At 44.2% G+C, this 23,805-nt stretch overlaps 1 protein-coding gene across 6 annotated transcripts in view; it reads right to left on the bottom strand.

Moving 5' to 3' along the window:
• Grk5 (G protein-coupled receptor kinase 5) overlaps positions 1-23,805 on the bottom strand; it is a 194,736-nt gene that overhangs the window by 94,462 nt on the left and 76,469 nt on the right. For 4 of the 6 annotated variants that reach the window (XM_087585160.1, NM_030829.2, XM_087585168.1 and 1 more), the window contains exon 2: positions 16,356-16,451. The exons of the other annotated variants lie outside the window; for them this stretch is intronic. Coding sequence is in view for 1 of the 4 variants with exons in the window: in NM_030829.2 (NP_110456.2) it covers positions 16,356-16,451 (96 nt within the window). In the remaining 3 variants the exon portion in view is untranslated. The remainder of the gene's footprint in view (positions 1-16,355; positions 16,452-23,805) is intronic. 6 annotated transcript variants of the gene reach the window in all.

The raw sequence follows: 23,805 nt of genomic DNA, 5'->3' as shown, positions 1-23,805 counted from the left end.
ATTGGAGCCATGCATCTGTCACTAAGGTTTCACTGTGACACCTACTTTCCTTCCAAGGCACTTTCCAAATGCCTGGATGGCCAAGCCTTCTTCACCAGTTTCTCCAGATTGGGGATCTAGCAAGTGCAGCCAACCCCTGTAGCATTGCTCCTCCAGGGTTCCCCATCTGACACCTAGGGGTTTGAGTAAATAGTTTTCTGGAGCCCAGGAAGGGAATCAGCCTGGCAGTCTACAACATGCTGACTGGTCAGAACCCTATCTCCCACTCCATAGCAGCAAGGTAGATTCTCTTGAACATTCACATCTCTTTGAGAAGAGCCAGGTCAGACACAGCAACCTTGCAGGGACCCTTGGTTATTTTCATTTTTCATGTACACATGTATAAATTGTTCCTTTCTGTCCAAGGGGATACACAACATCTTCACACAAAAACCTGTTACGTGGCCAATTATTTCAGAAAGAAAAGAAACAGGAAGTAAGTGTTTAGGAGGGAGGGGAAAGTCAAATGAGTTTCTTTAATACACCTGAGAAGAAAAGTACTTCAGGAAGTATAAACAAAGAAGAAGCAGGTAGGTAATAAGCCATACTGGCATACTACTCAGCCCCACACAATACTCAGTGGGGGAACATGAATGCCAAACTGAAGAGGCCAATCTGTTTCACATCACTCTGCACACTCTTCTAGAAGAGCATAAGTCATATAACATAAACCAGCCTCCCTTCAGCCAGGTTCGACTTTACTCCTCAATCCCCAATGTTGAGTAGTTAAACCAAACTGATTTGAGACATAACCACATTCAATAGTAAGGAAAATAAGCCAAACTGACAACAAATTGATCTAATCTCCAAAAGATTGCCTTCCTTCCATTCCTAAGTCCTCAATGAGACAACTACTGGGAGATATATCAGGAAAGTCTAGCTAGCTCATTCTACAGAGTGTCTTCTCCTGCAGCATCCACAAAGGCCTGAGGGTGAGGAGACTAGGAAACCCCACAGGTCCCATAAGATCTTCCAGCCGGGCTCAGAAATGGTCCGATCCTTTCAGCTGACATTCATATGGCCAAAAGGTGGTGAGACTCTCTAGCACTCATGTTTCCAGAGAAAGCTCAAGGTTGTGGGGCAGGTGGAACAGTGCTACCACACGAAAACTGGAAGGTTGAACGAATTCAGAAACCCCAGTAAATTCTCGTATCTAAGAACAGTATGCATTTCATCTCCTCCGGACCCAGTTCCTGTCCTGGAACACATGACCAAAATACCCGCCATGAGGATTGTCACCACTAGTCATATAGCACAGAGGAGGTATCTAGATGGGCCAGCTCTGAGGGTTTAGCCAATAAGCTTCCTGGTCCACCCTGAGTAAATGGTAGGCATCCATTTTCTACTACCAATAAACAGTTTGGGCAAGCAAGAGCTGTCTCTCTCATCAAGAACTGCTGTGGGGGGTGAGGGAAGCCTTTATCATACAGAGCTATGCCACCAAAGTCTTCCGCAGAATGGACAATCACCCCTAAGCTAAACCAGAGCTCCCCAGGTGCCTGGGCTTGTGGTTCCCAGTGACATCTGGGTGTCCAGAGTTTTTGAACCTCAGCTTCATCCCCAGTCTTTGTTGTTTCTCACCTAGGCTGGGGCCCCCATCTAAGGCTACATTAATAGCCTAACACCTCTGAGTTTCATCTGCCTGACCAGAGCTCATGCACCCCAGCAGCAAATTGGAACTGGGAATCACACAAGGCATCCAAGAGCAAAGCCAACACTGTTACAGGCAGAAGCCAGCTTCAAGAGGGTATACTCATCTTCCAAAACTAGCCTCAAAACATCTTTGCTTCCCATTCTATTGAGGATAAGTCTGGCCCTGAGAAAGGACAGTCACAGAGAACTGAACAGCGTCAACACTGGCACCCCAGTGTGAGGGTCCCATGCTAGGCAGAGTAGCTCTACCAGACAGCTGGGCCTCTGACTTTTGGCAAGGAACTTCACAGTGACAAACCCCAAATTCCTTTGCAAAATAAAACAAAACAAAACAAAACAAAAGACACCTTTCCTAGGTTAGGAAAATGGCACAGAGAAATCCAGTGTCTGGTATATAATAAGACCTTGATCAGTTATAGTCATGATAATCATTTGTATTCTGTTTCTGCAGCTCGGAGAGGTTATGCAACTTGTCCAATGCTTCACTGATCTTAAACAGAGAAACAAGGATGTGATAATGTTACTTGGAAACTATGCTGTTATTCACTCACCAGGTAAGCAGGTTGACTCACCAGCATAGAAAAAGCCTGAGTACTTGTGGCAGAGTGCAGACAGGGTACATGGAACAGGAACCACGGGCACTGGACTTAATGCATGCTAGGGGTCACCACTTTAGCATTGTCAAAATTTTTCTGAATATAAAAAAAAAAAAACCAAAAAGAGACAGTGATCCAGAAGAAAAGACAGAAGGGGAGAAAAAAGGAAAAGGCAGTTATGGTCTGGGGACATAGCTCGGCAGTTAAGTACCTGGTGTGTATAAGAACTGGAGTTCAGATTTCCATAAATCTATGTACATGCCTGGAGGATGTAGTGGCCCACCACGGGGTGAGGGGAATAGGAAAACCCATCCACCTCATAAGATCATCCTCTCTGATTGACACTCAAGTGGTCAACAGGTGACAAAAGACATCCCAGCCTAAGTCTCCAGCCCCAAGGATTCAAGTCTTAGAAGGGATTCCCCAAGCAAGCTGGCTAGCAAATCTAGTTATATTGGCAAGCTCTGGGTTTGACTAAGAGACCCTGCATCAGTGAATAAGGTGTAATAGTGAAAGTTGATTTCTAAAATTAACCTTGGGCCTCCACATGTATGTACACATGTCCCTGTACCCATTCATATATGCACCCACACATCCAAAAACATGCATATACAAACACGCACAATGTAACACATACACACACATGAAAAAGGGGGGGGGGAAGGGGAAGGAGAGAGAGACGTAGAAAGAGAGAAGGGGAGAGAAAAAACAGAAACAGAAGATCAATGGTGAGGCCACTACGGGCAGGGTAGCAAGTATGAAGACAATGAGGTGGAAAAGTGGGTAGAGACCCAGTCACTGTAGGAATCCAAGAGGGGTTCCAGGTAAGAGGTGGGCAGGAAGTTCATACAGGTAAGCGAGGCACAGGCCATCCCTCTCCTGATAGATGGTGACAAAGGACAACAGCAGCCCCAGGAGAGTATCTTGTGGCTGGCCAGGCAATGGGACCTCGAGAAGTGAGGGGCCTACTCTGTACCTCACACTTATCTGATCCCTATAAGGGATTTCCGAGGTTTATGAAGACACCTCACCATGCAGGCCTCAGTCTGAATGGCCTTGAGTTAACCTCATGGGTCGGGGCAGCAAAGAAGGCAGGTAAAGACAGGCAGTATGACACCCCTGCCCATCTGCCATCTTCTAAGAGGCCTGAAGGGAGAAAAGGGTGAGAAGACAAACAGCAGGGAAGCAAGAAACCAGTCCTGGAAAGGACAGGGAAGAGACAGGTGGGCAGCAGGAACAGCTGCTGACCCGGAGACTTCTGGCAGGTGGTGCGACAAGCCATCCTGTGACCAGTATTATCTTCACTGTCCTGACTGCAGGTGGGAATCAGGTCCAGCTGCTCTGCCTCCTACGTTACCGCCTGCACCTTGGGGCTAGTGTCACCAGAAGTGGAAATCTTTGTGGTCCTGTCTATATAACTGGATTATGTCCCTTCCTCCCAGGTACATGGTAGACCAGTATCAAATATCTGGAAATCTCATAGTCCTAAAAGCTAAGCTTGCTTTTGCTCACAGCATCCTTTTGGTATCTACTCTCACCCTAAGGGTGGCTTCAAAAGTTACCAGAGCTGTACTAATCTTTCAGGCTGGAGGCACAGAGGATGCCTGTTGCCTGATTAAGTCTCTCTTTAACCTTTGTGGTTTTCTGCAGAGCGTCCACCAGAGCAGTATGGATACTGACCTCCCAAAAGTGTCCACATTCATGGAAAAATCACAACCAACATGGAGGTGACTTTTTGCTTTGGGGCTATGTTTGAATCTAGGATTTGATTCTACAGAGCTCTGGAAAACTCACTATTCTCTCAGAATCTCTAGATTCTAATCCTGGAGGCAGAACTAGGAAATGGCCTCAAGCCCAAAGGGTTTTGCTGTGATGAGTATGTCCATCGGAATCACCTAATTAGATGGTCCTAACAGTGCTGAGCCTCCTGACCTAGTGGTTTTCTGTCCTCTAATCTGTTCAACCAGCACCTACAATGCTGTCTCTGATCCTCCTTCCCCTCACCGTTACTCTGATTCTTAGTACTGAGAATGTATATCTGGCAGCTGTCCTACTACCCATGCCGTGACCCAGTGTCAAGTTTTTTTTTTTTAACCCATCTTCCTAACTTGGGACAGCTCCACCACGCCTAGAGTAAAAGGTGACTACAGGGATTGTCTATCACCTTCATGTGTGTGGTAGATGAGGTCCCTCCTACTTGGAGGCAGGAAGATGATGAGATGGGCACAGAGATATCATCTAGAGAGGCCACATGGGCTAAGGGGAAGGGTTCCATCCCAGTTACATAAAGGGGAAGAATGTGAACTCCCAGGGTCCCTGGATGAAGAAATCAATGAATCAGTGAGCAAGCAGACAAATTTTACAACTAGTACTTGGCCACCAGCAACCAAGGGGAGCAAGAAACAAAGCTCTTTGTTGAACATGGCTCACTAAAATAGTGACCACCAAGATATTGAAGAAGTGGAGGATGAAAGTGACCATATCTAGGCCAAGTCTTCCTCTCTGATATTGTCATTTAATCTCCCAAAACTCCTAGACCCACTTGGCAGAGAAGAAGACCAGCTCAGGGGAGTTTAATCACTTGCTCAAAGTCATAGTCAGTGAAAACAGAGCCTGTTGAAAACCCCAGTCTCCTGCCACTATGGTTCTGTTCCTTGCTGCCTCCCTCTAGCTTCATTGCTCAGGCCTGGTTCAGAGCTCATTCCCTTTATACCCAGAACCTGATTGATAGTCAAGGCAGTACTTTCCCTGTTCTGCATTCCCAAGCTCAGTGGTAGGGCCATTCTGTGCTACTCCAAGCAGGGGTTCCCCCCCAAAACTTCTAACAAAACCCAAGCACCTAGCTGTGCTAGCAGAATGTCCCTCCTACAACTCACCCACGCCTACCCTTGAGGCCTGTTGAAGCCCAGAATTAGATAAGTGCCCTGAGCAAGTAGTATAACTGAACATATCTCCCTAGGACCATTTCTGACAAAAGCAAGAAAACAAAACAAAACAAAAAGCAACTAATTTCCAAGTCGATGGCAACAGTTTCTCTCAGCCCACATTTCTAGCCTCCTTGAAAGAACTCAGAGCAGAAAACAGCAATCAGTGCAGGACTGGGGTGAGTGACTTTTCCCTCTCTGGAGGAGAACAAAAATGCCCAAGCAAGAATCCGGGGAGGGGGTGGGGGGAGGCAGCAGCAGAATTCTGTGTTGAGGAGCCAGCTGGTAAAGGTGCCTGCTGCACATTTCTGGTGACCTGAGTTCAATCCTTATAACCCAGGTAAAGATAAAAGAACTGATTCCACAAAATGTCCTCTGAGCTCCTGCTCCCTACCAACACACACACACACACACACACACACACACACACACACACACACACACACACACTCCCTGTGGGAGGGGGCACACAACATCTGGTCAGGCATGGCAACTGCCCTATAACTCCAACTCTTCAGAATACTGAGGCAAGAGGAAACAATTCAAGTAAAGTCAAGGCCAACCCAGGCAACTTGTTAAGAGCCTGTCTTAATGATAAAAGGGAGGAAGACAGGTGGAAGGGCATTTACTTAGCATGAATGAGGCCCTGGAACCAGTGAAAAAAAAGTAAAATATGTCAAAATAAAAAGAATTATCCGGCTTCAGGGCCAGGAAACGTGACCGTTGGGATGGGCTGTTCCCTCCCACTCCACAGTACAATCTATTTGCTACTAGTGATTACTGCTTTGACAATTTTACATTTCTTCCTTCTAAATTCTGTTTTTTAAATTTCATCCATAGATACATGTTTAACATTCACCTGTCCTTCTGTCTGTCTCATGCTCCAAGCACAAATGTATATCACAGTACAGCGGAACTCAGACAACTTCTGGAAGTTGAAATTGAGACTGGGTCTCTCTTGTTTCTGCTGTTGCACTTACACTCCTGTCTAGCTGACCCATGAGCTTCAGTATCATTGTCCTGTCTGTTTCTTATTCCCACCTCCCTCAGGAGTTCAGGAGTTGCAGATACATGCCAATACATCCATATTCTTCATGAGTTCCACAGATTAAACTCATGTTGTCAGGATTAAGAAACTAGTACATGGGGTTGGGGATTTAGCTCAGTGGTAGAGCACTTGCCTAGCAAGCACAAGGCCCTGGGTTTGGTCCCCAGCTCCGAAAAAAAGAATAAAAAAAAAAAAAAAGAAACTAGTACATTTACCCACTGAACCCCAGCCCATGCCCAGTTTGTTTGTTTGTTTAAATAATGAAAATAATTAAAATATCACTCAAAGGTAATTTTAAAAGAAAACATAAGGATGACACAACTGAGAAGCAGCCCCCCCCCCCAAAAAAAAAAACACTCGAGCTCTCTGGATTATAGATTTTCTTTCTGTGACTGCAGGGGGTTGCAGCTAGTAGCCAGTAAGCACCCACTGCCCCCTACAGATCTTTAGAGGATCATCTATTGTGTTTCATTTTTAATTTCAGAAGTTCCTGCATGTCCCAAATATCTGTCTGTCTACCTTTTTTCTTGCCCCCTCCCTCTTCAGTGCAAGCATAGAGTGTTCTGAACGAGGGGTGCTTAATTCACTGAGGTAGATGCCAAGGAAGGCAGAGGTAGTACTTTGCTGGGCTTCGCTGCCAAGGTATTGCCATACACATGGCTCTGAGAAATAAATTCCATAAATAGAATCTGGGCAGAGACCATTAAAAGTGTTGGTCCAACATCACTTTATAGGGCAGAATGCTGACATGCTCAGGCCACTGCAGGTCAGCTGGCCCTTGGTGTTGGTCTGAGGTCCCTGTTGATGCATAAAACAGCTCATTTTTCCCATTTTCAGTGCCGAGCTCTAAAACACACAGAAGGCCCTTCTCTTGCCTGCTAACTGCAGAAGATGGGAGGGCGGGGGTTGGAGAGACAGAGGCTGCTCACATGTCATCTGACTCCTGGGCCCTATCCCAGGTCAGGTTAACAGTGTCTGCAATGCAAGTGTGAAAGTGGACACACAACATTCCAGAGGAAGTGAGAGCAGCAGAGAGAACACTGTACAGAGTGCTCTGATGTCGTTTAATGTATTTTAGCCTTCAAAAAGACAGCACTGAGGGCAGGAGATGTGGCTCAATGCTACAGTACTTACGTAGCACCCACAAGGCCTTGGGTTGAATCCCAGGCACTGGAGGGAAAATAAAATCAGTGTGGCTTCTCGACACTGGGCAGAAGACTGAAAGCTACAGTGATATCCAAAGACGTCATCTCAACAGGGTAATGGCTAAAAGTGTAGGGAGTGGGGATCAAGATAGCTCAGCCAGTAAGAGTACCTTATCACCAAGCCTGGGACCCAACGGTGGAAGAAGAAAAGCCATTCTTGAGATGTCCTGACCGACACTCAGACACACAGACACACTCAGAGACACAGACACAGGCACACACTACATACATACATACATACATACATACATACATACATACATACATGTAGACACATGCGCATCACATACACACACACACACACAGAAAGCCCAAGTGTAACATGAGGTAGAGGACAGAGTTCTGCGGGGCTTTATAGCCAAGGGTTTATGGTCAAGATAACCTGAAAAACACACACACAAGATAGGAACAGGCTGGACATGTGGGCTGATGTTGGGTTGTAGGTAACAGGTGAGTTCCCAGTAATCCACTGATGGAGTCATCCACCTACAGAAGGGCCACTGTGATATAGACACTATCTTTGTTCATCAATATGTTCCTAATTACATATACCTAATAAATAGGACAAATGGGAAAGGATTTTAGTGACAGTGAAAAAAATTATATCATGTAAGAAAAAAGCAAGAAATGAGGAAGTAGATTGGTGGTAGAGAGTTTACCTTGTAAGCATGAGTTTGATCCCCCAAAGACAAAGTTTTTAAAAAATAGAAAGCCAGGGGTGGTGGTGCATGTTTACAATCCAAGAATTGAAAAGGCAAGACAGGAAGATCTCTGGGCTTGCTAAGTGGGATGGTGAAGGAATATACATACATACATACATACATACATACATACATACATACATACATACATCATACATACATATCCATTCCCCAAAAAAAGGGGCTGGGAGAAAAATAAATACACTGAGAACATATATGCAGGTGTAGCTTGGTGGCAACATTCATTCAGGAAGCCCATGGTTAACTCCCAAACACTACAATGGAGGAATAAGAAAACCAAATTTCATGTAGGAGAAACATAAAGAAAATGACAGAAAGTATTACTTAAAACTATGAGCTGGGAGTGGTGGTACATACTTTTAAAATCATAACACTTGGAAGGCAGAGGCAGGTGGATCTCTGAGTTCAAGAACAGCATGGTCTACAGATCAAGTTCCAGAACAGCCAGAGCTACACAGAGAAACCCTGCCTCAAAAAACAAGCAAACAAAAACAAACAACAACAACAAAACCCTAAACTATGGCTGGACCCGAGTGGTGAGTTTAATGTTTTTGACAAAAGTATTCTACCAGTTGGTATCACTGAAACAACAAAATGAACAACTGGGAAAGCACCATACAAAATGGCTAGGAAAATAATCCTCCCACAGACTCTCTTATGGCCAGTGAGAACATATCAGCCTGGGCCCGTAAGAGGAAGGAAGGTGCCACCTCAGACCTATAGAACCCTCTTCCTTGAACCCCATGGAACCCAAGGTAAGGTATTGTGTGGGTTCAATTGAGCCTTTTTAAGAAGTTAGGTTGGAGTCCTCGCCTCCAGTAATCCAAGATGTGCCCCTGTGTGGAAATAGGGTTCCTATAGAAGTAATGTACTTTAATTGGAATAATTAGAACTTAATCCAAAAGAACTGGCACATTTATAGAAAACAGAGACTTGAACACGCATACCTACTCATATGAAAGGCAGAGGTGGAAGAGTGCAAAGGTCATCAAAGCCAGCAGCTGGGAGGGAATGTTTATAGGGAGGAGTCAGCTCCTTGAAACTGAATTCCCAGTCTTCGGAACCATGAGATAATGAGTGCTGTCTTTTAAGCTGAGGAGTGTGTGGTGTTTTGTTTGACCGCCTCTGGCAAACTGAGACAGTGAGAGAACTTTCCCTCAGAGTTGCCTTAGCAAGTCCCTTGTCTATAGGTTCTTTGGAAAATGTGAACAGTGGAGTTTCAAATTTGGCTCTGAAATAAAGTTTTATACAGAAAAACAAGTATAGAAAGTAACAAAGGCCTGGTCACGTAGATACCTGGCAAGAATACCACACACTTTGTACAGAGTAGCCTCTGACAACCTGAAGTTTGGATCATCTAGAAATTCCTGACAGAACCCCATCCCAAGAATTACTGAAACAGAAACCCACTGACCAACAGCACAGAGCATCTGCTGAGTGCTGAGTCCAGGTTATTCCTTCAGGAGCACTAAGCCTGTCATGAAGAAAGTAAGAAGGACCTGGAACCCAGAGCTGATCTACCTTAGCCGGCTGCACACAGGTCACCTGGTGCTCTAGACCATGTCTAAAATTATCTTGCCCTCCAAGGACAAGCAGATGCTGTGCTTTATCAGAGCACGGTTAAGTGGTATAACAACAGATGTGATGTGCCCTTATCACCCCAAGGTTGGCAGTGACGTCCACAGACACTTGGTTACCCTGGTAATAAAATCAAGAGCTCACTGCCAGTCTGACAGTCTGAAAGGCACTGGGTCAGAGGGACATGCAAGACTCATGTAATTGTCCCCTCTGGCCTACAGACCCCTCTGGGAGCACAAAGTCCCCAAGTAATAAAGTAACAATTCTCTACAGCAACTGTGGAATCCAGTCTTCATTCACTGAGTGTTTCGGGGGTTTTGAGGGGACTTTTGGGTTTTTTTGCTGTATTTTTCTGTTGGCTTGGTTCTTTTCTTTTTTTTTCTAAAAAAAAATTTAATTAACTTATTTTCATGTATGAATGTTTTGTGTGCATGTATGTCTGTATACCACGTGCATGCCTGATACTCAAGGAAGCCAGAAGAGGGTATCAAATCCCCTTGAACTGGAGTTACAGCCAGTTGAGAACCTGCCATATGGGGGCTGAAATTGAACCCTAGCAGCCAGTGCTCTTAACCACTGAGCCAACTTTCCACCCCCAAGCTGTATTGTTCTAACAGTGTCTCAATGCATAGTGTAGGCTAGCTTCAAACTTGCAGCAATCCTCTACAGCTTCTACTGCTTGAACTCTTGAGATTGTACTTGTGTGCTAACAAGTCTGGCTATACTTATTTAGTTTGTAATGATATCTATCACATGCCTTCTTTTACAAAATTACCTTACAAATAAAACTGAGACCCCCATGTGCCTGACTCAGTGCTCAGGTTTCTGAGACATACATCCTTTTAAGAAAACCTCCTAGCCAGAAAAGGGGTCTGGGCAGGGTATGATGTTTTCCAAAGTCTTGAGTGGCATGTTGTCCATATGTTGACAGGAGGTAGATACATGGGGACTTATGGATGGCATAAGGTGCTCCATGAAAAGGAGGGCTCAGATAATTCTAATCCCTGAGACACTGAACCCACCCACTCACCCACTCCTCAATGGTGTCAGTCAGAAACTGGTGGTCCTATTCATCACTCAGGCACAGTGCAACTTTTCTAGGAAATTCAGAAGTCCTTTCAAAAGATCCTTAAATCAGTGCCACTGTGATAATGGTAATGAGAAGAATAAATATGAGATAGTCTGGTTGCCTACCATTAGGCTCTACCAAGGTGACAGAAATGCCTCCACACAAAGAAACTATAACTCAAAGAAATCAGCAACTTGTTGTATATCACTCACAAGTGGAAAACAGCAGAGCAACTCTTTAATATTGGGACCTTCCTGCCCAGTAACATCACTTCACCAGGTGGCCAAGGACACGGCGTCGGCACTATAACTCCCAGGTGATATTATTTGTTGACTGATGTTGAATGAATAGCCCGTGAATGGCTAATTGAAAGTAGTTAGTATGGTTTGGGGTTTTCCTGATAGTGAACCCATCTTTTCCTCTGGGAACATCACCAACTAAGCAGAGCTGTTCCTGGGAAAAATTAACACTTTGGTACGTGGCTATCTCCGCAGAGCAACACCATTTCTCTCAGCCTTTCTGCCCATAAGTGCTGGGGCACATGGTGACACACGAGGCACAGTAGCCATTTTCTTTCAATAGCCTCCTTACAAGTGCCACTCCTGCAAGGGTTCGGGAAGGCTTTGGTTTATTATAGTTTCTGGATACTTCCTACAGAAATATTGCCAAGTGGTGAAAAAGTCAACCCTTTCACTTAGGTACCCATTTACTTTCTTAAATAAAAGAATACAAAAATTACAATGATCCTGAGCTAAATAAATAAAAATGCCACACTTTCACCCAACAGAGACATCTGCTGAGAAATATCACACTGAGAAATATTTGCAGTCCTCGACCATCTTTTATCTTTAAGATGACATTTTCAGTCTTTCAAGCTTTGTACATTCTGAGAACTTTGATTTGGGTCCTCTAACAAACTTACATGAACAATTAGCCTATTAACTAATAAAATTGGAATTGGGCCCCATCCTTCTCTCTAATGCATCTGTGACTGCAATCTCTTAGCTCATGTCTGGAACTCACAAGAAAAGCAGATACAAACAGGAAGGAACCCTTGTCTTAATATTTATTACGGCCAATCACTCTGGTGTCTAGGGCAAGAGAGTAAAATACAGCCAGCCATTTCATATGTCCATCCACCTTCCAGCTATCTGTTCTTTTCCCCGTCCACCTCACTGTACCACAGTGAAGATTCAAATGGAGAGAAAGTGTGATGGCTCAGGCCCTTGAAAAACCTCACGTAACAATGTTATGGGAGGCTAGGAATGATGCTTCTTCCAGGAATGTTCTAATGGGTGGAAATGTTCGCCACTATTCTCCATCTCAACAACTGGTCCCTCACTATCATGGAATGTTCTATCAGGTGTCACATCTCTGTGTTAGTCACTGTCTTGTGCTCAGCCATGAACACATTTCAGGGGGCAAGAATATGTTTTGCCTGGTGGGTTGTGCCCTGGTGGATGACACATAGCAAACACAAAATAAATATTACTGGCTAAGTAGATAAGTGTGCAGTACACAACATACAAGACAAAATAAAGAGAGAGATGGAAATGTCTGTTGGAGTGAATAATGAGTCTCTATGATCCAGTACTAGTTGGAGCATAGGGCCCAAAGTTTGCTGATGGTGCTAGGTAGTGGGAAGCTGTAGTTCAAAACCAAGGGATAATAATGTCCTAGGTGGGTCATTTGGCCCTGAGACCTTGCCCACTAATTAAAACTGGAAAGGAGTTTTGTTTAATATGCTCCTAGTTCCTTAAGTTAGGGATTCTCTACAAAGCTAACACCACTGTGTTAAGCACTCAAGTTGTAGCTTTACAGGGTCATGGGTCAATCTAAGAGCCCAGGCTTGCCTTCCTAAACAGTGTACAAAAGATCATGAGTGCATATCACCATACTGATATTCCTTATCTTTGAGAATAAGAGTGGGAAAAGTGTTAAATTATATACTTTCAGGTTTAAACCCTTAAATCTAAACTTTCATAATTTTAAGTCAAAGACATTAGCTAAAGTTAAATTTTGTCACAGCAAATATATCATAACTTTTTAAAAAAAAAGAGTCCTAATTTAAAATATTTTGTGTCCATTTCCATACAGCCAATATTTAATAAGCCCTATTATGTGGCAAGCAGTACTTCAGGAGTAAAGCAGGTAAAACACAGCCACTTCTAACCCAGAACAGTTGGTCCAGTAGAGAAGACAAAAAATATACAAGTAAATGAACAAATGAAGACTTCAAATGGGGTTATGAACAGACCATTCAATAAACAGCTCTACATGAAGGAACACAATTATAATAGACTCTTCTTTAGATGGCTCCCCATTGGAGGTGATGTTTAGTCTGGGACCTTAAAGTCCTCTGGCAAAACAAAGTGTAGGAAAGAACATTCTAGGTGGAGGGAACAGCACGAGCCAAGGCCCCAGAGCTGGCAGCAAGCTTGAAGAATTCACAGGACAATAAAGTGTCCAGAGCATCTGTGAATGGAGGAGGTAGTGACCCAAGGGCACTGAGGATAAACTGCAGAAGGCAAGGTAGAGACTGTGATGCCAAAGGACTGTGCTTTCCTATGGAGAAAGACATCATCTAGCCTTTCAGCAGGGTCTACCAAAAACTCACACTTCCTTTGACCACAAAGGTATACAATGCCCACAGAGATATTAGCAGTGCCTGGGACTTGCTACCAGCAGAAACTGCAAATCTACTCATTGTAATTGCTGCAGATATCCAAAAATACCACTTATGCTCATCACAGATGCAGATACACAATAGCTATTAACCAGCTGTTAGATCTTATTTCAAGAATTAATAAAAAAGCACATACATTTCTAAATTTTACATTTTAAAAGCATTTAGTAACTTGTATATGAAAAGAATTGGTTTCCTTGGTAACTCTGTGTATTCTACTTTGCGTATGAAAAAAATATTATTCTGAAAAGGGGGTCCACGGGCTTCATCCCAGCCAAAGCTTTTTGTCACCCATGACCTACAACCCACAGGTCAGACACAGAGGTTCATTCCAAGCAGGGTAGAAAAATGAATGCAGGGCAGGGTGCAACAGAGGAATAATTGTTAGTTTCTAACGTCATCTGGGGGGCTGGGTAGAGAGTATCTGTGGCTACCCAAGGCAATGCTGAAGGCTGTGGCTTTTAGCAACCACTGTTCTAGATGATTCTAAGGAGGCAGCATCCCAGGGTCTTTTGTCAGCTTGGCTCCTTTCTCTGATGCACAGCCTTCCCACCACACCACCCCACTCTGCCCAGCTGGCCCTTTTCAGTGCCTGTCCTGGGACATCTTCCCAGGGAGCTTCAGAAAATGAGCTCATGTGTCCACAAGAAAAACAAACTTGGTGTTTGCCACTGTTTGGTTTGTGTATTGGTCTAGAAAAGAAATGGGATTTTTATGTAAGAAAGTCTTCCAGCAGGACCCCAGCAGCTGCTGGGCAAACACCACAGCGACAGACTATAAACAGGCAGAAGGCCCAACTCCTGGCCCAGGCCCATAAGCGACAGACCCTCTGCTTACATCGGCCTTCTTGTTTTTTCCAGCCTCTTTCCCCACTGCATCAACACACAGAGGCTTTTCAACACTCTCCCAGAGAACCGAGTCATTTTCACATGGCAGGCCTGGTTCTCATACCCATGGGTATAGGCTCTACCTAGAGACCTGTGAAAGAACTTAAACTGGGCTGGAGCTTTTGGGTAAGAGTCCATGATCCAAGAGACTACAAGAGTACAATCGTGTGCTCCCAGCTCTCCAAATCAGAGGTGAACAGAATAGGGAAGAAACAAGGTGAAAAATAAGCAGGAAGCCTCACAGGAAAGAAACTCGCATGAAATCTGGGTACAGCTGGAGTCTGGGTAAGAACAGTTCCCCTCAAAAGAGAAGTCCTTCAGAGAACAGAAGCAAATAAGAAGGGATGCTGACCTTTGAATCTAGGACCTACCGCTAGATTGACTGCATCCAAATCAAGGTATACACTGCTGAACCCTAATACCTGACACAATGGATTAGGAAGGGAGCCCTATGAGTAGGATCAGAACTTTTGCATGAAGAGAAATGAGAAACTGTTTCCTTCTACTATGAAGGACACAAGAAAACCATCTACAGAGCAGAAATGATTCTTCATCTTGAACATCTAGAAACAAACAAAAGTGAACATCTGTTGTTCAAGCCACCCAATCCATGCGACTTGCAATAGTGGTCTACACTGACTGAGATAGAGGCTACCTGGATCAAGGTCTGGAAGTAGGTTTGTCATTGCAGGTGTAAGCCAAAGAAGCAGGTCTGCACCATGTCCACAGCTTCCCAGAGGCACTGCCTGCTTCTTTCTAAACATTACTTGTTAATTATTTATTTTACGTGACAGATATTTGTCTGCATGTATATATCTGCACCGTGTACATGCCTGGTGTTCAGGGCAGCCAGCAGAGAGCATTGGGTTTTCTGGAACTAGAGTTACAAATGGTTATGACTTACCATATGGGCTCTGGGAATCAAATATGAATCCCCTGGAAGAGCAGCCAGTGCTCTTAACCACTGAGCCAACTCACCAGTTCTATCTGCTCCTTTCTAGAAAGTACAGGATTGTTCTTTTTTTTTTTCCTGGTGAAGAAGTAAGGGCCTTTTGTCAATTTGCACTAACATATTAGGCTTTGCTCCCCAACACCTGATCAGGGACATAACAGAAGCAAAAAGGGAAATCTTTTATTCTTTATATCTCAATGGATTCACCCATCTGCCTACTCTTTACATTCCAGAATCTTCTATGCTTCCAGGAGTTTCCAACAGCCCTTGACAGAAAGGACAAAGAACACTGCATCTACTCCCTCTTGTTTAGAACCAGAGTACCTGAATGCAGACTTCTTTCATCTGGATGGGAGGAATATGCTGTGTTCAGTAGACCCACCTATGTTTGCTATGTCCACACAGGAGTTAAACAAAGGTTGATGTTGTTGGAGGTGGCCAAGTCAGGGCTAGATAAAGGCAACTAGGCTGAGTCAATGGGCTACTGCTCCACCATGAATACCAGTCTCCCAAGGGAAAGGGGATGGTGAGCCTCCCAAGAGCAGGATGTATGGGATCCGGGAAAAACAGGGAGCTCTGCCTAGGGACTCCTGTAACCTGTCCAAAGTATCCTGTACATTTTCCTATGGTTGCTATAAAATTTACCATAAACTAAGTGGATTGAAACAACACACACCACAGGAGAATTTGTTCTCTGGGGACTCTAGCTGGCCCTGGTCATCTTCTTCTGCTCTGCCTTGATCTGGGACAATGGGGGCCAGTTAAAGAGCCATTGTGCTTCAGTTTCTCCTTCTGAAATTAAATAATAGCACCTACCTCAAAAGATACCTGAGAAGTAAAAGTTTGTCCTGGCACACAAAAATAGTGATCGAATGCTGTTGTACCTTTAGGCCCTATTAGCAAAGATGTCCGATGGAGCCAGAATTCCTGTATCTGCTTAGTTGAATTGTACTGGCCTAGTTGTACAGAGGCCTTGGCAGCTAATGTGCACCTTACCTATGGTTCTCCGGAGGTCTTCACACTGGCTGATGTGAGGAAACTTCAGGATTTCCTTCCACTTCTTGCTTTTCCCTTTGCGTTTTCCTCCACCCCCTACAGAGATGGAAAAAAATGCCACTGATGTTGGTGCTGCCCAAAGCTTCAGAACTTGCATCCCACCCCCTGAGCCTCTCCACCAGCTTCTGGGCTTTAGATTAAGACAGTTACGCGTCCTGAACCAAATACACACACACACACACACACACACACACACACACACACACACACACACACACACACACACACACGATTCCCAGACATGAGGATTCAGTTTTCAGAAGAAGGCTGACAAATTGTGGAAGACAGAATAATGTTACCCAAAGATGTCCTAATCCTGGAAATCTGTGTATATGTAAAATTACACAGAGGGGGGTAAGGTTAAAAGACACAATTATAGGCAACAATAGAACATTTTCTTGAATTACCCAAATAGGCTTATAATGGCTAATCGCTGTCAACTTCACTACGTTTAAAATCACCTAGAAGACTGCTAAGGTGCACTTTTGAGTGTTTCTATGAGGATATTTCCAAACGGCCTTACTCGAAGTGAAAAGTCTTATGCTGAAGAGGTGGCTTGGTTCCATGGACCAGAGGTAAAGAAAAATGAAAAACAATAAAGCCACCTAACTATCAGTTTCCTCTTTTCTCTGCTCTCTGGTTCACTGTGATGCAAGTACTCTATTTCACCATGTTCTCCCAGCCATCTATAAAGGGTCTGAACCCTCTGAAACCCTGAACCATAATAAATCTTTCCTTCCTTATGTTGTTCTTGACGGTCTCAACAACACAAAACCAACCAATAAAAGGTTCAGTAGAATGAAGGGAAGCAGAAACATCATACCCAAGTAAAGAAATGTGAGAAAAGTCTGGTCTGGCCCTTGCGAGCCGTGAAGAGGTAAAGGACCTCAAGCTAAGGAGTATAGAAGGCCTGTGAAAGCTAGAAAAGGTCAGAAAACAGATTCTCTTCTAGAGCACCCAAAAGCCTTTCACTCACACTTTGTTTTTAATTCAGTGAGACATGGGTCAGACTCCCAGCCTATAGAACTGTAAGTTAATAAACATGCAAGGGTTTGACTCACAAAATAGCATGTGTTGCTTCAATCACTTAAGTTTATGGTAATATTTACAACAACCGTAATAAAATGATACAGGTTACTTTGGACAGGGATGTTCTCTCCCCCACAAAAATGACCTCCACACCTATATCTGGCCCTTTAGTTCTGCTAAGGATTCCATAATAAATGAACCTTCTATAACTCAGGCAGATTGTAACAATGCCTAATGTTTTAGAGGTCATGACTTCCAGACAAATAGGCCAAGTAGTCTGTTGGGTGACTAAATTACATATTTAATGACTGAAAGTGTTAACATTCTTTATTGTTTCAAAAGAACTTGATTTTTGGTTGTTGTTTTTGTCTGTTTTGTTTGTTTGTTTGTTTGTTTCATTGGTTGGTTGGTTTGGTTGATTTGGTTTTTTTGAGACAGGATTTCTCCTGGCTATACACAGTCCTGGCTATTCTGGAACTCAGCTCTGTAGAAGCTTTCAGATGAAGATGTAGCACCCTCAGCTCCTCCTGCACCATGCCTGCCTGGATGCTGCCATGCTCCCACCTTGATGATAATAGACTGAACCTCAGAAACTGTAAGCCAGCTCCAATTAAGTGTTGTCCTTATAAGAGTTGTAGTGGTCATGGTGTCTCTTGATAGCAATGAAACCCCATAAGACACCTGGTCTTGCATTTTCTACCATTCTCTCAGCCCATGGTAAATACTCAGTGTCTGCTGATTAGATGTGAGGTGTGCTTTATCTCAGGCACATTTTTTTTTTTTGCAGGCTCGAGTCTTTACCTTTTCTACCCCTCTATCTGCCAAAGCCCCTTCTAGCCTCTCAGTAAAGCTCCAACAGTTCCTTTTCATGATGTCTTTGAAAGCAGAGCCCTGTCTGGCACTCAGCCGCCTTAAATGGGTAAAAGGAGAAAATGTGGTTAATACAATACCTGGTAACTGCAAGCTTTCTTCATGTCTACTTACTGAGAAAATCAATGATTGCTTGTGGAATTGATAACCTCTCTTCTACCGTAGGCCTCTGCACTAGCTGTTCATTGAGTCTTACTCACAGATGAAAATCCTGTGCTTAGTGAGAGCTCACCAAACCAACTCTGTCACAACTGCAAGCTCTAGCTCACAGTCATCTAAGGACGCAAGCAGCCTTGAGCCTCTGTCCACTGTAGCTTACAGCCTGTAAAGACAACCCAGTCTCTGTCACTGTGAAGGTTACAGCTCATTCCAAACATTGGAACTCAATAAACACCAGAGAGTAGTGGTCAGAGCCAGAGAGGAAGCTTGGAAGTGGGTGGCCTCAGATGGAGGATGGCCTAGAGATGGGCAGGATAGCTTCCACCACAGAATAAGAAAGAGACAAGATACAGGGCGGAGGTGCCAGCTGAACTGTGCCTGTTCATGGCTCGAGGAAAGGAAGGCCACAAAGGGCCAAGAGGACAGGCTTTAAGTTTGAACAGGAAGAAGCACAGGGGCAAAGCCTGGGAACACTGACAAAGTATGTGTTTTTCTGGACCCAGAAGCCTCAGTTTCCTGCCAGGTCCTTCACGGTGCAATCTCTGGAGACAATTCTTATCAAATGTCACCTTCTCGTTTCTGCTTTCTTAGCTACCAAGTAATAATCTCCTCTTCCTCTGATTAGGAAGTAACAGGAGGAAGGAGGGAGCCAATAAAACCATGAACCTCAATGGGAAAGTATGCCTCAGCAGTGAATTAATACAGGAATGCCAAGTAATAACAGTTAGCCTTTATGTCTCTTTTACTTTTATTGCCTTTTAGACAGAGCCTCACTATGAAGCCCTGGGGGACCTGGAACTCTCTGTGGATTGGCCTTGAATTTACAGAGATAGATGGGCTTCCCCCTGCCTCCTGAATGACTGTGCCACCAAACTCAGCTGTTTAATTTAGAAGTTAAAGATATGTGGTGTTTCTTAAACACTCAGCCAGGAAAAATGGTGATGAACCCATCTTCTTTTACTCTTCCTATAATCCTAGGGATAGATCCTAGTTATTAAATATATTTTGCAGATGGGAAAATAGACTCACAGAAAGAAAAGACCCTCAAATCGTAGAGTCTGTGTCACAACTCAAGCAAAGGCTCAAGTGACACTCTCTCTTTTCAGAAATGAGTGAAAAGGGAAGCTGGAGAAAGCTTTGCGGAAAGCTTTCTTCTTGTTCTTCTGTGTTATCACAGCACTTCTTGGAGCAGCAGCACAAGATCATGGTTGGAAATTAATGTTTCCACTGCTGAAATAAGAGGGACCAGGAGTCTGTGAGTTTGATGCAAAGTTTTGAGCAGCACCAGGAATGTGGGATAATTGCTTGCACTTCCTAGAAACTTCTTGGTCTCTTATTCCTCATCACCCTGCCTACTTGTAAATAGGATCTATAGAAACATACAGGAGTTTGAATATGTCTACTGAAAATATTCCTCCCAGTTACAGAATTTGGTGATCATGGCTCTGACTTATCATGACAACTGTCCCATTTTCCTGTGTCTTGCCTGACTTGTATCACGTGATACTTGGCCACTATTAAATCTACAGAGTTCTCACGACCTTTCACCAGCTTTCTATCTTCCTGTCCTGCTCATAGTGTCCCTGAGGAAATCTGACTGAGTGGCTCATCTTCTCTCTTGAGGCCATGCAAGCCTAGAGTCTGCAACAGTCTGATAGGTTCCATCACCGTGTATGGAAGGGAGGCCATGTAAGCAAATTAGAACAAAAGTACCAGTGGGGGCAGGTGTGACTAGAGGTGACATGGGAGAGCCACAGAAGCCATCTGCTCATCCTTGAAAGTTGTTTGGAAAACTGCCAATAGAGACCCAGTGTACCCAGGCCTGAGACTTCCTGGTAGGGCTCCACCTACAAATTAAAGGCCTCTGGTTTAGTAAGGTCTATGCTATGCCTATGCAAGGGACCAATTTGTTATAGATTCTCATCATGCTGAGCCCTGCTATTATGCAAACTATGTAAGAGACAGGAAAGCTGTAGAAATCAGAGATGTTCTCAAAACATTCTGACCATGGTCTGAGAAGTTCTTGCATGCCCTAACGCTGTCATATGTCATTCCATTGTATTTCCAGGCACAAAAGGCCAATGACCCACCTGCTCCCAGCCAACACCTAGATATCGATGCAACAATGCTGCCTGTCTAATCTACAACCCAGACTCTACTTAGGTCTTTCCATTCAGGTGAGTTCTAAGGACTCGGCTACCCCATACACCATTACTATCCCTGATGAACTTATTTAGATGAAACCCTAACCCTCACAGAAGGAACTGCCAAAAGCATATGTGCACCAAGGTTCCCTAAGTAAGTATAAGCCATGGACTCTGGGTAACTAAAGTCCATTCTCCTTCGGTCAAGGACAACCAGGAACTTTTAGAAGGCATGGCCTTTGTCTTGTTACTCTTCTATTGCTATAATAAAGCATCATGACCAAGGGAGCTTATAAAAGAAAGCATTTAACTGGGCTTAGTTTCAGAACGTTAAAGTCCATGATAGCAGAGTAAAGGTATAGTAGGAACAGCTGAGAGTTCACATCTTGATCCACAAGCATGAGGCAGCGAAAGCACACGGGGAATGTCGCAAGCCCAATAAGGACACACATCTTAATCCTTCCCAAATATCTCCACCATCTGGGGATCAAGTAGTCAAACCTATAAACTTATGGGGACCACTCTCATTTAATGTCTTGGATCTTAGTGTCTGAGTGTTTGGGGACTTCCCAGTTAGACATACAACTCCAGAGATGGGCAGGGTGAAAAGGTAAACAGTTCTAGGAACAAAGAGCAGCTACCTCTCCAACCCTGATCCTACCACATGGCAGAGCTCAACCCTGGGTACCTGGAAGAGCCAGCTCAGAGACTCAGGAAGAGCCCAAAATCACGTAAGATGGGGTCATTCATACTCCACTGATATTCTTGATAGCCTGATATAGCAAGGATCAGGCCAGACAGCAGCCTGACAAAACTCAGTAAGACAGGGATGAGGAGGGCGGAGAGAGAAGTCAGAAGAGCTACAGGCAAAACAGACTCAAAACAGACTATTTCTAAGCCAGTTCGTCTGCCTAGTAGTTTGCTCTTTTATTGGCACTTTTATTAGGGGCTTCTGTTTCAACAGAAGGTCTCAATGATCAGGCAGAAGCTGTGGTGGGAACAGGAGTCTCAGTACATCCTAGGCCTCCCAGCAGTCCTTGCCTCTGCAGGACTGGATGTGGTGAGACGAAGACACACAGTTCTAACCCAAAAAAATTCCGTGGTACCGCAGTTTCCAGCTAGAAGAACCCAAAACTTTCAGAGTAGAGCATGAAGAGGCATGGTGTACTGCCCAGGGCATGTGGGGTCTGTGGTCTGTAGCAGGTTCCAGCATCTCTAGGCCCCACCTCATGGCCACACCACAGTTGGGGTTTCAAGAGCAGAAAAACCTTAGCCACAACCAAGGGATCCCACAACCTCAAATTAGAAAAACCAAAACCAACACAAGGCCTGGTTACCCGTCACCATGGGGACAGGGAGACAGGCCTCCTTAGCACCAGCACACTGAGCCTGAGAAAAGATTCTGGAACAACTTGGAAGAAATGCACGGCTGAGGAAGGCCCCTCGGGAAGCTCTTACCCAAGGACAGTGCTAGCATGGAGGCTACATGCTTGGGTAGCAGTCATTATATTACACATCAGCAGCCTTACAGCACCTTAACTGCAATATAAACAGTGCCACTGTGCAGAGCCTAACACTGTTACGTCACTGCATATAGACAGGAAAAAAACTGTTACCACTTTGATTTGTTGTGTTAAGAACCAGCACCTCCGGTTCAAAGTACCTGGCACAACGTAAGAGCCACTCGATGTGGTAGTCAACATCGCCCCATCTTCATCATAGCTATCCTAATCATTACCACCTCCATTATCACCAACATCCCTCTCAACTAGGAATACCATCATCTCTATCAACACCACCTCTACCATCATCACCATCACTACAACCATCATCTTCATCGCAATGGTCACCATTATCATTATCACTATCATCCCCATTACACTTTCATCCCTGTCTATTCAAGCTGTTCGTAAATGACAGAATGGAGGACTCAGAGCTGCTGAAAGACAAACTAAATATTCTGATTCCAAGTTTATCCATGTTTTTACTCAACCAAATTCCTATTCCAAACTTACCCCACCACTACCACCACTAACCACGCACCCTACATCATAATGATGTCTGGATCTGTACCTACACTGCCAGAGGTGTCACAAAAGTCAGGCAGGCACTGGGCAAAATAGCCTACTATTTCTTGTGTCTCATGCCCTCCCTTTGTGGGTGCTCGATCCACACCAGCATCCTCTCTCCCTGTTCCTCAATTTCCTGTGTGTGCTCTCACCTAGGGACTCTGCTATGGCTCAGAAGTCAGTGAATTTTCTCGGCAAAAGGTTACAAACAGGACTGTGGGTCACGGAGATAACATAAAGACTAGCGGATGAAGCTATGTTCCAATAAAATTCAACCTATAAAAAAAAAGTGACCTCAAAAGAGGGGCGGAAAAACTGTAAGAGCCAGAGACACAGGGAGTTTGCAGTAAGGTTGTATCTCCTAGGAAGGTCAGACACAACATCCACAAATTCTCACCAACATGATTGCCTCACCATGATCTGAACAAAGCTGGCACCGACAGACATGCTGAGGTGAATAAGGAAACGCTGGGGCGGCCTCAACCCAACACGAACAACAGGTCACTAAGGAATTCTGAGAATGAACAGTCTTCCCAGGGAAAAAGCATACCACTTGGTCGTCCAATTCCAAATGGTCAGCACTGAAGACATACACATAAATAACAGTATATAGACTGAGGAGATATGTATGTATGTGTGTATATGTATATGCGTGCACACACACGCACATGCGCATATACATTGTATACACATACATACACACATTTGAAAAAGGAGTGAGGAGAGTATATGAAAAGATTTGTAGGAATGAAAGGGAAGGGGAAATTATGCAATTATACTATAATCTAAAAACACAAAAAATTATTTTTAAAGGTCTCAACTGCCTTATAGTATATTCTCACATTCTCAGTCATACATGTATACATACATACACCCAAGCACATCACACACACACACACACACACACACACACACACACACACACACACATGCTGGTACACTTTCACAGTCATATTTTCTCTGTTGCACACAGAGCTTCTTCAGAATCATCTGCCACCACAGAGAAGCCCGGGCCATGACTGTCTGAAGCACGGGTGGGCAGCATTTCCCAGGATGGGTAGTAGAGCAGTCATGGCATCCCTGCTTCCTGTGCTTGCCTTGCCCAGCAGTCTTTAAAGG

Source organism: Rattus norvegicus, chromosome 1, assembly GCF_021556685.1.
Source record: "Rattus norvegicus strain SHRSP/BbbUtx chromosome 1, alternate assembly SHRSP_T2T, whole genome shotgun sequence".
Classification (NCBI taxonomy): Eukaryota; Metazoa; Chordata; class Mammalia; order Rodentia; family Muridae; genus Rattus; species Rattus norvegicus.
The sequence above is the reverse complement of the archived record's forward strand: the minus strand, read 5'-3'. Positions and strand labels throughout refer to the sequence as shown.